The sequence below is a fragment of the Chenopodium album genome, chromosome 3 (genome assembly GCF_948465745.1).
Source record: "Chenopodium album chromosome 3, dcCheAlbu1.1, whole genome shotgun sequence".
NCBI lineage: Eukaryota > Viridiplantae > Streptophyta > Magnoliopsida > Caryophyllales > Amaranthaceae > Chenopodium > Chenopodium album.
Window position 1 is genome coordinate 36458495 of NC_137836.1, and position 14631 is coordinate 36473125.

General features: G+C 34.6%; 1 protein-coding gene across 1 annotated transcript; it reads right to left on the reverse strand.

Annotated features, from left to right (window-relative positions):
- Nucleotides 1–3673: 3673 nt before the first annotated feature.
- Nucleotides 3674–9152, reverse strand: LOC145625020 (uncharacterized). Its single transcript, XM_081678102.1, has 7 exons — nt 8678–9152; nt 8176–8399; nt 7587–8117; nt 6970–7348; nt 6686–6774; nt 4109–5194; nt 3674–3976 (listed from the first exon to the last, which is right to left on the reverse strand). Exons 1-7 carry the CDS (start codon nt 9150–9152, stop codon nt 3674–3676), a joined length of 3087 nt encoding a protein of 1028 aa, XP_081534228.1.
- Nucleotides 9153–14631: the final 5479 nt, after the last annotated feature.

Below are 14631 nucleotides of genomic sequence, written 5' to 3' on the forward strand. Positions count from 1 at the left end.
TAGAAGGTGCAAGCAAAGAATTATCGATAGTAATGAATCTCAACTAAGTCAACTTCCGTTACTTATTAGCAAAGACTCACCTTTAATCAACTAACAATGTGCACTTGCAAGAAGATCAAAGAATATCAAGCATGCAAAGACTTTAATTACCATTAACATAAACCCAACATTATAAGCATGAACAATTAGCAACTACACCATCCCCACACCCTTGGCTAGGTGACTACTCACAAATCATATTGAAAACAATATCAATCATCAAATCAATAAGCATCAACATGATTAATAAGCAAAGAAGAAAAATCAAAGCAAATAAGCAAAATCAAAAACAAAGGTAAAGGGAAAGAGTAAGAGATTGCTCATTAATTGAAGATGAAGGTCTACAAAGGATTGAACAAACTCCTTCTTCAAAATCCAAGTTCATCAATGAAGAAAACCACACTTTCTCTCTCTACCAATGAAGACTAATAGTGTTTCTCTATCTAGATTAAGCTAAAAATGTAGAAAAATTAAAACTAAGTTAATCTAATCTCCCAAAACTTTCTAAGATGGGACTTATATAGTCCGTACAGAGCTAGCTGATAAAAGGAGAGGTCCGACCGAACATTGGGAAGGTTCGGCCGGACTACAGGGTAGGTTCGGCCGAACCATGGGTAGGTTCGGTCGAACCTCCCTGATCCTGGTCTGGTCGAACTCCTGTGGTTCGACCACTCCTGCAAATTTGCCAAATTGCATCTTGTCCCTGCCTCGACGTTCGGCCGAACCACTGAGCAGGTTCGGCCACACCTTGGTTCGGCCACACCTTCAGGAGGTTTGGCCGAACCTCTTCTGAATCATACTTCCTCCAGCTTCCCTTGAGCTTAGCTTCCTCCTCTTGAAAATCCCGATGGTTCCTACAAAGCATAAGCATGAAAATCACAGTAAAAACAAAGCGAGAAGACTAAAAGAAGGGAAGATAAAAGAGAAAGAAAAGAGGAAGCAAAACTAAGTAAAAATGCTTAGAAAAAGGGCCAAACAAGTGCAAATGAGGGGAGAATCCTTAGAGAAAAAGGATAAAAGAGTGGCATAAATGCCACTCATCAATTACTGTTATTGCTTGACCACACCTTTTATGCATATTTAAAGAGAATTTGTACTTGTAATCAGGCTTAATAAGATAATTAATAATCTTGTTTAGTCTAATTTGATTATAATTCAAGTGATCACCAATAATAGTTTTGTTGGTGCATTAATATTCAACCAACATAGATAAACAGGTTTAGGGTAAACCTATTGATTGCATGTTATTCAGAAAGTGCACATGAATACGAGAAGAATAAAGTAGGGGCCTATTTTTAGGGCAAGTTCAATCTCTTTTAGGTTGGATTTGTACCTTCATCCCCAAACTTCCAATCTTGGTTCCAGACCTATTGGAGTTAACGATCTTCTGGATCGTTAGGGGGTGTAACCTTCACCATGTGAACGGTTTACAAGTTCCTAAAACTTGTTGGCAACTCTTTTACTCTAGCTTCCTTCCCTTTGGACGTCACCATTCTTAAGTGTATGATCACAGTGGGGCTCAAGTGTGGGATGGCTTAAAATATTCCCTACACCGACCAAAGTATAAAAATTTTCCAAGTTAATCAAACCTTTTTAATTGAATTATACATGATGTCGAATCCATTGAAGTTATAAAATTCACTTTCGAGAGGTATAATTCCTCTTGAGAAGAGAAATTACCCCTCTCGAGGGGTTTATGTTTAGGAGTATTTTTTCCCCCTTTTATAGACAAATGAGAGGCAAACAAGTGGCCAAATTATAATCCGAGTGGCCAAATTATAAGCCGACATGTGGCATCTTGTTCAACTAATATAGGACAATAAAAGCATGACACGTGGCCAAAAGAGAGATATCAGAAAATGAAGGGCTCAAGCCCATTAAGGAAAGATGCCTAGCATGAAGGAAACCCTAATACACGTGTCAACCACGTACAAGGCAGTCAATCTTCTTAGGTTATAAAACCCTAGGAACATGATCTCCTACTTCCCTATAAATACCCCATCATTTCATGATGTAAGGGAACAACACACAACTCCCAAAGGCACTCTGCCCAAAATATGCTCCCAAATCTCTTTACTTTCTCTCTCTAAAATTCCGTTTTCCGGTCGCTAACTTGATTGTCGGAGGCGGATCTCCGATAAACCAAAATCTGTTGTTTTGTAGGTGTTCAGGCCGTTCAAGTGTTGCATCCTGGATTTGTCTCCCGTGGAATCCATACCTCCCTTCAAATTATCCAAAAAATCCCTGAAACAGGTTTAAGCTCTCTCTAGGACTTTTTCTCTCTAGGACTTTCTTTCTATACTTTAGTTTCATTTTACTTTCTTTTGATTCACTTTCATTTGTTGAATGCATTTTGACTTTCATTTGAATCAATAAAATTTGTTTGACTGTGTTTGACTTTCATTTGATTCAATTAGCTTTATTAAATGCATTTGACTTTCTTTTGATTCTAAAAGCTCTTTTTCAATGTGTTTGACTTTCATTTGATCCAAATAGTTTTTTTGAAAGTGTTTGACATTAATTTGATTCAAAAAGCTTTATTTGAATGTGTTTGACTTTCATTTGATACAATTAGATTTGTTGAATGCATTTAACTTTCATTTGATTCAAAAAGCTTTATTTAAATCTGTTTGACTTTCATTTGATTCAAATAGCTTTGTAAAATGTGTTTGACTTTTATTTAATTCAAGTAGCTTTTTTGAATGCATTTGACTTTCATTTGATTCAAAAACCTTTGTTTGAATGTGTTTAACTTTCATTTGATTCAATTAGCTTTATTAAATGCATTTGACTTTCATTTGATTCAAAAAGCATTGTTTGAATGTGTTAGACTTTCATTTGATTCAATTAGCTTTGTTGAATGCATTTGACTTTCATTTGATTCAAAAAGATTTATTTGAATGTGTTTGACCTTCATTTGACTCAAATGGTTTCCGTTTGGATGTGTTTAACTTTCAATATATTCACAAAGCTTTATTTGAATGTGTTTGACTTTCATTTATTTCAATTAGCTTTATTGAATGCACTTCACTTTCACTTGATTCAAAAAGCTTGGTATGAAAGTGTTAGACTTTAAATTGATTCAAATGGTTTTTTTGAAAATGTTTGACTTTAATCTGATTCAAAAAGCTTTATTTGAATGTGTTTGACTTTCATTTGATTTAATTAGTTTCGTTAAATGCATTTGATTTTCATTTGATTAAAAAAGCTTTATTTGAATCTGTCTGACTTTCTTTTGATTAAACTAGCATTGTTAAATACATTTTGAATTTTTTTTTGGTAAATTGAACTTTTATTACCAAAAGGAGAGCAAAAATTACAACTTACAACAAGCTAAGCTGTAACCCCAAACTACAACACCTGAACACAAGTACCCAAACACCAAAAATGTTCCTGCAACTTAGGTGCCACGTTCTAGGAAGGGTTTACCAAAGCAGCAGAACCAAACCTACCCCTTCAACCTCTCACCACCTTCTAAGAAGGGTGCAAAAGGGAAAGGAAAGGAACACAAACCCAAAAAAGCCCCCCTAGACTCAGCTGAAGAACATGACCCCAGCGGGACAGGACAGCAAGCCAGAACAAAGAACAGCAAAAAAACAAACAACCAAAGAGAGGCCTAAAAGATTAAACATTTTTACTCAGCCTCATTACACCTACAAGAAACATTAAAGAGAATATCTCTAACTGCAATTTCAGCAGGTTTGCAATCTCCATTGAAGACAACTGAATTCCTTTGAATCCAAATGCTATAAACTGTTTTAGCAAATGCCATAAGCAACATACTTCCTTTCTTAGTTCTGCAATTCTTCCAAATCCATTTAATTTCCTCAGAAAATTGCAGAATTTGCCTATGATACTGCAAAGTCTTCAAAACAGCATCCCACACCTTATGAGAATAGGCACATTCAAAGAAAAGATGATGAATTGTTTCATCAACCTGTAAACACATAAGACAAACTGGATCACAATTAATATGCCAATTAATCAATCTGTCTTTTGTGACCAATCTGTTCCAAAGAACAAGCCACAAAATAAAAATGCTCTTAGGAGTCGCTCTATTATTGCACACCAGCTTTCTCCAAGGAACTTTCTGCCTCTGGGGTCTAAGTAAAGTATACAACTTCTGAATTTTCATAGCTTGGCCCTGAACAATACTCCCCCAGCCCCCAATGTTATCAACAACTTCTCTACAATGCAAAATTTTCCTAAGAACCCAAGAACACTTCTTAGGCACAGGAAAATCCCAGCAGCTCTTATTTTTAAAGTAGTAGACATGAACCCATTTAACCCGCAAGTTATCAGCCTTGTGAGCCAAGTCCCAAAGTAACTTAGTTACAACAGCTTTATTCCAAATAGGAAGAGAGAGAATGTTCCATCCCCCACTAACTTTGGGCAAACAAACTGTATCCCAGGCTACCATAGCTTTTTTTGAGAACCCAACAGTTCTAGTCCAAAGAAAAGCTATAAATCTAGCTTCAATTTCTTTCAAAATTTTCTTTGGAAGAACAAAGATTTGAGCCCAAAAGGCTTGAACACCAAACAACACACCTTTAATCAGCTGAACCCTCCCATCATAGGAAAGATTCCTAGCAGCCCAACTGTTAATCTTAGAAGTTACCCTTTCAACCAAAGGCCTGCATTGGCTAATAGTTAACTTCTTTGAAGAGAGAGGCACCCCAAGATACCTAAAAGGAAGAGTACCCTGGGAAACCCCTAAAACTTCCCTTAAATATGCCTGAGTTGTTTCATCAATGCCCCCAAATAACACTTCACTCTTATCCAAATTTGCAGCAAGCCCAGAAGCCATTGAGAACTTCTGAAAAGCTTTAAAAAGAAGTTGGACAGAAGTAGAATCAGCCCTAGCAAACATCAAAAGATCATCTACAAACATGAGATGAGTGATACCTAACTTCTCACACCTTGGATGGTAATTGAAGTCAGGATTAAGCTTCAAATCATGCAAACATCTTGTGAGATATTCCATACCAATGGAAAAAAGAAAAGGGGACATAGGATCCCCTTTCCTCAACCCCTTCTTTGCAGCAAAAGGAACAGTAGGAAACCCATTCAGAAAAATAGAGAAAGATACTGAAGAGACACACCCATAACCCACCCTATAAATTGCCTTGGGAATCCTAAATCTTCCATGACAGAACTAAGATATCTCCATTCAAGAGAGTCATAAGCCTTTTTCAAATCAACCTTGAGCATACACCTTGGAGTTACAAATCTATGAGAATAACCCTTTATCAACTCAGTAGCTAGTAAAATGTTGTCACTAATATGTGACGAGGGTTGAAGCTAGGTCGTTGAAACTAACCCCTACCCAAGGCCAAACAAAATTTGTAATCTCTCAACACACCCTTATACAAGTATAATGGTAAGTCGAGGATCGAACCACTAAGGAATGGAGAGTGATCTTATATTGCCAAGTCAAGCTATTCCGGAAAGGTTAAGTAAGGGTGTGAATGCTAAACAACTAGTCAAGCTAAGTTTGGACAAATGTAATGAACACTAGGGCTCGGGATCCACATATACTTGTAACGGTTTCCGCTAATTGGGAAAGAATTGACTAAGTCGAGTGATGCGAGGGAAAACCAATCATGCAACCAAAAGAGAATATCAAGCTATTTTCCTAGAGGTCTAACTAGCATCAACTACGATAAACTCTAGCTAGGAACGTCACAAGACACCTCAATCGTGTAAATGCAAGCCACAAATCAATGGTCCGTATCAATGTGAACCTACAATGCAATCTAGTGTGAATAACTAGGGTGATCAAGCCTAAATCAAACACACACATGCACATAATCAATTAACCAATTTAATCACATCATCAACTCCATCAATTTCCCCAAATTAACATCAATCCATTACTCATACATGCTTCACCATTACCCTAGCAAGCAAACTACTCACTAGCCATTAAAATCAAGATCAAAACAAGGCTAAACAACAAATTCATCATGATCAAATTAAACAAGCTAAAATCAAATCACAAATCAATCAAACTTTAATCAAACTTGAACTTTCAACAAAACAATTGAAATCAAACTAAAGATCAAACTAAAGATTGAATTAAAGAAAAGGAATCCTTACAAACTTGATCAAAGATCAAAGGAAATGGAGAAATCTTCAACCAACAACAATCCACCATGAAATTCTCTCTCTAAAAATCTAGAGTTTCTCTCTCTAAAAATCTAAAACTAACTCTAATTCTATTCTAATTCTCCTCTTCCTAAAAATAGAAGGAAAAACTATCTATATAGGAAAGATACAAAAGGAAAGTTAGTTAGATCGTCCCAAAAGAGACCCCGGAAGGCGCGGTCGCAACAGAGGAGAGGCGCGGCAGCGGGAAAAAGGGTACGGAACAGGGACCCTTGCAGGCGCGCCCGCACCCGAACTAGGCGCGCTCGCGCCACCCAGGTGCGCGGCCGTACCACCCTCGTGCGCGCCCGCACCTGGCTGCAGGGGAGCCCCCCTCATCTTCGTCCAAGCTCATCCTCGTGGGCTCGACTTTATGATGATGATGAACACCAAGGTGGGCAGTCTTGAGAGGGCCTATTTTGGTGGGTTCATGGCAAAGATGACGCCCCCACCGCATACGCGCACCGATCTCTTGACTTGCTCTTGCGTTCCTTTAAACTTGAAGTTCCAAAAGGCGAACATGAGGCATCAAAGTTGATGAGAAATATAAGAGGAAGGCTTGGGATTCCTTGGAAACACGATCATAACCTAAAAACAAACAAAAACAAACAAATAAAAGGGAAAAAGAACAAATAAACAAAGAAATGCACAAAACAAGGAAACTAACTACGGAAAGCACAAACTAACAAAATAAAGAACAAAATTAAGGAAAAGCTAAGGAAAAGGGCTATAAAATAGCATGAATATCATCCTAAAAGAGGCCAAATGAGTTCCATAAATGACACTCATCAATATGCTTCCCTGGGATAAATCCAGTCTGAGCTTCATCAACAAACTCACCAATAACCTGAGCTAGCCTTGCTGTAATCACCTTTGAAATAAGCTTATAGATCACTGTGCAACAAGCAATAGGCCTAAATTCTTTGACATAAGAAGGATTGGAAACCTTAGGCACCAAAGTAATAGTGGTGCAGTTCCATTGCTTCTGCATATGCCCAGTTTCAAAGAATTCATGAATACCATCATAAATATCTGTCTTGATAACATTCCAAACTTGCTTAAAAAAATAGGCATTAAATCCATCAATGCCTGGAGCCTTAGAATCATCAATATTTTTCAAGGCATTGTCAATTTCAGCATGAGTAATAGGAGAAATGAGAAACTGTTTAGAACCAAAGCTCAACTGTTTTCCCCTTCTTAAAGTCACAAAGTCAACTGCAGGAAGGCAGTCAGCTTTCTCCCCCAGCAGATTCTTGTAAAACCTACTTACTTCAGCAGCACTTGATCAGGGTCTTTATACAAAACATCTTGCTCACTGAAAATAGAATCAATTCTATTTCTAGAGTGTCTATGTTTCATCATGGAGAAAAAATATCCATTATTAGCATCACCTAACTTACCCATTCCACTCTAGATTTTTGCTTATAAATGCTCTCTTGGATTCTAGTCCAAAATTTAACCTGAGAAATGGCTTCAGATTCTTTAACTTGAAGCTCATGACTGTTCACATTATTAGCTAGCTGCCTCCGAATACTCTCAAGAGAAATATTAGCATATTCCAGCATCTTAGCAATTTTAGCAAAATACTTCAGATGAAAAGTTTTAATTTTGCTCTTGACATTTTTCAACTTCTTCCAAACCCTCAGCATAGCACTGCCAGAAACAGCTTCACTCCAAGCACCTTTAACAGTGTCCTGAAACAAATCATGCTGAGCAATACAATTGAGAAATCTGAAAGGTCTACCATGAGAAGTAGGAGCAACAGAAAGCTTAATCAAAATAGGACTATGATCAGATAGAGCAGGAGTAAGGTAAACAACCTTCACATGCCCATACAGATCAAACCACCTCTGGTTGATAAGATCCCTGTCAATCCTATTATATGTTCTAGGCCCATCAATGTGCCTTATCAGACCAGGAATAAAAAGCTCCTTTACTTTTAATCTCACAAAATTCGATCAGATCAACAAGTTCTTGGAAATCTCTCACTTCATAGTCAGAAATTGGATTACCATTAATCTTGTCTTCAGAGCTAAGAACTGAGTTAAAATCCCCAACACAGACCCAAGGACTCTGCTGAAGCCCCAAACTCTCAATCCCAGCCCATAAAGCCTTCCTATCATGAATAAAGTGAAGCTTATACACAAAGGTACAGAGAATCTGAGTAGAGATATCTTTGTGACTAACAGAGTAGTGAATGAATTGTTCATTAACTGATAGCACATCAAGGGTAATAACATCATAATTCCAACCAACCCATATCCTTCCTTTCTAAGAGCAACAATAATTACTGACCCAAGACCAAGACAAACCAAACCTTTTTTGCAAAGCTTGGTATTTCCCAATCTTCACCTTAGTCTCAAGTAACCCAATGACTTCAATTGAATGATTTCTAAGTAGCCTTATTACATTGGCTACCCTGCTTGGGTCATTCTAACCCCTGACATTCCAAGAGCATATAATCATGGAACAGGAGGGGGTAGTAACTGACCCCCACCAGTATTAAGGAAAAATCCACCATCCTCATTATTGAGAGCCAAAAATGCACTAGATTGTGCAATTGGCTGAGAATTCCTCACACTTTGGCTACTCTTGTTCTTCCTTCCCACAACCCTCCAGCCATCATTAGAATTATAGTCACCAGGGCCAACACCTGGAGTAGCATGAACAGTTTTAGGTTTAGGTTGAGCTTCAACTGGAACAGGTTGTACCTGCTTTGGCATCCAAACCTTTTTCTGAGCATCTGGTTTAGAAACAGGCTGAGGTTTCTGAGTTTGCACTGGTTCACTCTTAACAATTGCACAATCATGCCCTGCCTTACCGCATTTCTTACAAAAAGGTGGTTTCCATTCAAAAATTACCTTTAACTCAAGAATCTTACCACTAGGACTTTCAACCAGCACAGACTTAGGCAGGTCCTTAGTTATATCTACTTCAATTAATACTCTAGAAAAAGACACTCTCATCTGCCTAGTTGTACACTCATCTGCACAAATTGGAACTCCCAAAGGCTCCCAATTCTGCTAAGAGTCTCCACTCCCCAGCAGTTCAGAGGGAGGTTAGGGAATTTTACCCATAGAGGAACAATTCTTAAGATCTCAGCATGAAAATCAAATTTAGAACTCCAAGTTTTGACTATAGCTGGCTTACCATAAAACATATGAGGCCCAGAACATAAAATCAGATTCATATCAGTCTCATATTTCAGATTAATAACAAAGTAACCATCATCATGCCAATAAATGTGTGGTTTCCCTATATTACTCCAGTTCTCAGCGATAAATCGATGAACAGCAGCAATAGTAGGATAATAACCAACAACATAAAACACAATAGCATTATTCCATTTCAGATTACATGCATTCAATTCAGACTCCTGAAGCTGAGCTATTCTCTTCCCATCTTGAACTTTCGGGGCAACAAAAGACAGGGGAACCCCTTTAGCAGTGAGCTTTCCAGTCCATTTCCCTTCAGCTTCCTTAATCTCACCCTTAGGAGCTTTAAAAGCATGATTACCTTGTTCAGACTGGCTCGTATCCGCCGGAACAGTAATCGGGCTTGAATATTAAGCAAGATTCAATGGAACAATACTCGGTGAAACCATAGTTACTATACCATTAGATTTCTTAAACTTATCAACCAGAATTGATTGCTGGTTTTGTTCCAGCAATAGAAGATCATTTTTGGATATCATTCCAGCAGATGGATGAACCAGATGAGCTAGAGGTGTGACCAGTTCATCACCACCTCCTTCTGCGATCGAATTAAAAGAGCTTGAAAAACCTAACAATCCATCATTCAACACATTCAGATTAGATGTTTGTTGAGTATTTTGAGGGAGAGGAGTAGATTGCTTCTTTTTCCTTGCCATTGATGATCAAACTAAGCAAAGAAACCAGCTCAGAAAATCGCCATGGAAGGGGTGAGAGAAGAGAGAAAAGTCAAACCAAAGTCAACGCCCTCTAATGAATGTGTTTGAATCTATTTAATACATTTTGACTTTCATTTCAATCAAAAAGCTTTGTTTAAATGTGTTTGACTTTAATTAGATTCAATTAGCTTTTTGAATGCATTTGACTTTCATTTGATTCAAAAAGCTTTGTTTGAATGTGTTAGACTATAATTTCATTCAATTAGCTTTGTTGAATGCATTTGACTTTCATTTGATTCAAAAAGATTTATTTGAATGTGTTTGACCTTTATTTGATTCAATCGGTTTTCGTTTGAATGTGTTTAACTTTCATTTGATTCAAAAAGCTTTAATTGAATGTGTTTGACTTTCATTTGATTCAAATGGTTTGTTTGAAATTGTTTACATTAATTCAATTCAAAAAGCTTTCTTTGAATGTTTTTTACTCTCATTTTATTCAATTAGCTTTGTTAAATGCATTTAACTTTCATTTGATTAAAAAAGCTTTATCTGAATCTGTTTGACTTTCATTTGATTCAATTAGCTTTGTTGAATGCATTTTTACTTTCATTTGAATCAAAAAGCCTTTTTTAAATGTGTTTGACTTTCATTTGATTCAATTAGCTTTTTGAATGCATTTGACTTTCATTTGATTCTAAAAGTTCTATTTGAATGTGTTTGACTTTCATTTTATTCAAATAGCTTTGTTGAATTTGTTTGACTTTCATTTGATTCAATTATCCTTGTTGAATGCATTTTGACTTTCTTTTGAATCAAAAATATTTGTTTGAATGTGTTTGACTTTAATTTGATTAGCTTTATTGAATTCATTTGACTTTCATTTGATTCAAAAAGCTTTATTTCAATGTGTTAGACTATCATATATTTCAATTAGCTTTGTTGAATGAATTTGACTTTCATTTGATTTAAAAAGCTTTATTTGAATGTGTTTAACCTTCATTTGATTCAAGTGGTTTCCATTTGAATGTGTTTGACTTTCATTTGAATAAAAAATCTTTGTTTGAATGTTTTGGACTTTTATTTGATTCAATTACCATAGTTGAATGCATTAGATTTTCATTTAATTCTAATAGCTTTGTTTGAATGTATTTGACTTTAATTTATTTAAATGGTTAATGTGAAAGTGATTGACTTTAATTTGATTCAAAAAGCTCTATTTGAATGAGTTTGACTTATTTAATTCAATTAGCTTTGTTGAATGCATTTTGACTTTCATTCGATTCAAAAAGCTTTCGATTCAGAAGCTTTATTTGAATATGTTTGACTTTCATTTGATTCAATTAGCTTTTTGAATGCATTTGACTTTCATTTGATTCTAAAGCTTTATTTGAATGTGTGTGACTTTCATTTGATTCAAATAGATTTGTTGAATGTGTTTGACTTTCATTTGATTCAATTATCTTTGCTGAATGCATTTTGACTTTCATTTGAATCAAAAAGATTTGTTTGAATGTGTTTGACTTTCATTTGATTCAATTAGCTTTATTAAATGCATTTGAATTTCATTTGATTCAAAAAGCTTTGTTTGAATGTGTTAGACCTTCATTTGATTCAAACGGTTTTCATTTGAATGTGTGTGACTTTCATTTGATTCACAAAGCTTTGTTTAAATGTGTTTGACTTTCTTTTAATTTAAACGGTTTGTTTGAATGTGTTTGACTTTCATTTGATTCACTTAGATTTGTTGAATGCATTTTAACTTTCATTTGAATCAAAAAGCTTAATTTGAATGTGTTTGACTTTCATTTGATTCAGTTAGCTTTTTTTAATGCATGTGACTTTTATTTGATTATAAAAGCTTTATTTGAATGTGTTTGACTTTAATTTGATTCAAAGAGCTTTGTTGAATATGTTTGACTTTCATTTTGTTCAATTATCTTTGTTTAATGCATTTTAACTTTCATTTGAATCAAAAAGATTTGTTTGAATGTGTTTAACTTTTATTCGATTCAATTAACTTTATTGAATGCATTTGAGTTTCATTTGATTTAAAAAGCTTTGTTTGAATTTGTTAGAATTACATTTGATTCAATTAGCGTTGTTGAATGCATTTGACTATCATTTGATTCAAAAAGCTTTATTTAATTGTGTTTGACCTTCATTTGATTCTAACGGTTTCCGTTTGAATGTGTTTGACTTTTACTTGATTCAAAAGGCTTTGTTTGAATGTATTTGACTTTCATTTTTTTTAAACGGGTTGTTTGAATGTGTATGACTTGCATTTGATTTAATTAGTTATTGAATGCATTTGACTTTCATTTAATTTTAAAAGCTTTATTTGATGTGTTAGACTTTCATTTGATTCAATTAGCTTTGTTAAATGCATTTGATTTTCATTTTATTGAAAAAGCTTTGTTTGAATGTGTTTGACTTTTATTTGATTCAATTAGCTTTTTGAATGCATTTGACTTTCATTTGATTCAAAAAGATTTGTTTGAATGTGTTAGACTTTGTTTTAATTCAATTAGCTTTGTTGAATGCATTTGACTTTCTTTTGATTAAAAAGCTTTGTTTGAATGTGTTTGATTTTCATTTGATTCAAACGGTTTCCTTTTGAATGTGTTTGTTTGTCATTTGATTCAAAAAGCTTTATTTAAATGTGTTTGACTTTCATTTAATTCAATTTGCTTTATTAAATGCATTTAACTTTCATTTGATTCAAAAAATTTTGTTTTAATGTGTTTGACTTTAATTTGATTCAAATGGTTTGTTTGAAAATGTTTGACTTTAATTGGATTCAAAAAGTTTTATTTAAATGTGCTTGACTTTCATTTGATTCAATTAGTTTTGTTGAATGCATTTGATTTTAATTTGATTCAAAAAGGTTTATTTGAATATGTTTGAATTTCATTTTATTAAATTAGCTTTGTTAAATACATGTTGACTTTCATTTGAATCAAAAAGCTTTGTTTGAATATGTTTGACTTTAATTTGATTCAATTAGCTTTTTGAATGCATTTGAATTTCATTTGATTCAAAAAGCTTTGTTTGAATGTGTTAGACTTTGTTTTGATTCAATTAGCTTTGTTGAATGCATTTGACTTTCATTTGATTAAAAAAGCTTTGTTTGAATGTGTTTGACTTTCATTTGATTCAAACGGTTTCCGTTGGAATGTGTTTGACTTTCATTAGATTAAAAAAGGTTTAATTGAATGTGTTTGAGTTTTATTTGATTCAAATGGTTTGTTTAAAAGTGTTTGTCTTTAATTTGATTTAAAAAGCTTTATTTGAATGTATTTGAATTTCAGTTGATTTAATTACATTTGTTGAATGCATTTAACTTTCATTTGATTCAAAAAGCTTTATTTGAATTTGTTTGACTTTCATTTTATTCAATTAGCTTTGTTGAATGTATTTTGAATTTCATTTAAATCAAAAAGCTTTTTTTTTTTTAATGTGTTTGACTTGCATTTAATTCAATTAGCTTTTTGCTTTCCTTTGACTTTTATTTAATTCTAAAAGCTTTATTCGAGTGTGTCTAACTTTCATTTGATTCAATTAGCTTTGTTGAATGTGTTTGACTTAATTAATAAATGGTGTCATATACTATTTATTTTTCCGGTAGAAGTGACCTAAAATCCCTTTTTTGTTCTAGTTTAAAATGAACTCAAAAGGTTGAAAACCACGAATACGTACTTTTACCAATTGTAATCGACAAATTTTCCTAAATTATATCATAACTTTTGATCCCAAACTCAAAAATAAAGCTAATAATACTACGTTATCATTAGAACTCTGTCAAATGGAGCTCGCCAACAATGGGGGAGAGAGGCAGCCAGGCAGGGCATACTACAAGCAGTTCGTGATTTGTACAACAGAATAGGGAGAGCACATAACCTTTTGTGCAGATTTCTCAAAAGTTGTATAATAGAATATGTTTCCGCAAGATACTGATAACACTTTTTTTTTTTTTTTTTTTTTTAGGGATTACAGGCAAGCAGTGACCAGCATTGAGAAAGAGAAAAGGACAGAAAATAACACCAAGATACAGGGAGATGGAAGAAAGTGAAATCTTCTCTATCAAGTGGAAAACTAGCTAATGTTGCATTTTCTAGGAGCACCATCTGTGGCAGCATCCCCATCAGAAAACTTTAACATAAGCCTCTCCTTTACTAGCGTCATCCTCACTCCCACCGTTACCTCTCCTGGGCGGCCTTTCGACAAAAGTCAGTGTTTGTCGTCTTTGCAGTCGTAATACATGCATTATAACATCAGGGGTGCGAGTCACCTGCGAATGATCCTCTCTTCCTTGTCGGCTAGACTCCATAATCTGCACGCAAAATAAGTGGTTTATATATAAAAAGAAAAAAAAAATGTAATATCCAACAACCAGGAAAATTAAAACATCATCGCCAAAAGAAAAAATAGGGCAGTAAGCTAATATATCAACATGCTTTACAAGATTTCATTTTGGTCCAAATTTGGTGGCAAACTGCATTGAATACACCATGATTGACTAATATTTTTGAGGGAAGGGAAATCATACCTAAGATATGTTAACCTAAAACCATCAT

What these genes read in the sequence shown, in the direction of transcription:
- LOC145625020 (XM_081678102.1), bottom strand. Translation starts at nt 9,152, where the DNA reads ATGAGAGTGTCTTTTTCTAGAGTATTAATTGAAGTAGATATAACTAAG. An exon ending in TTTCCTTAATACTGGTGGGG is followed by an intron (nt 8,400 to 8,677) that starts GTCAGTTACTAC and finishes ATGTGCTATCAG; the next exon opens with TTAATGAACAATTCATTCAC. An exon ending in AAAAATCTAGAGTGGAATGG is followed by an intron (nt 7,349 to 7,586) that starts GTAAGTTAGGTG and finishes GGTTCTAAACAG; the next exon opens with TTTCTCATTTCTCCTATTAC.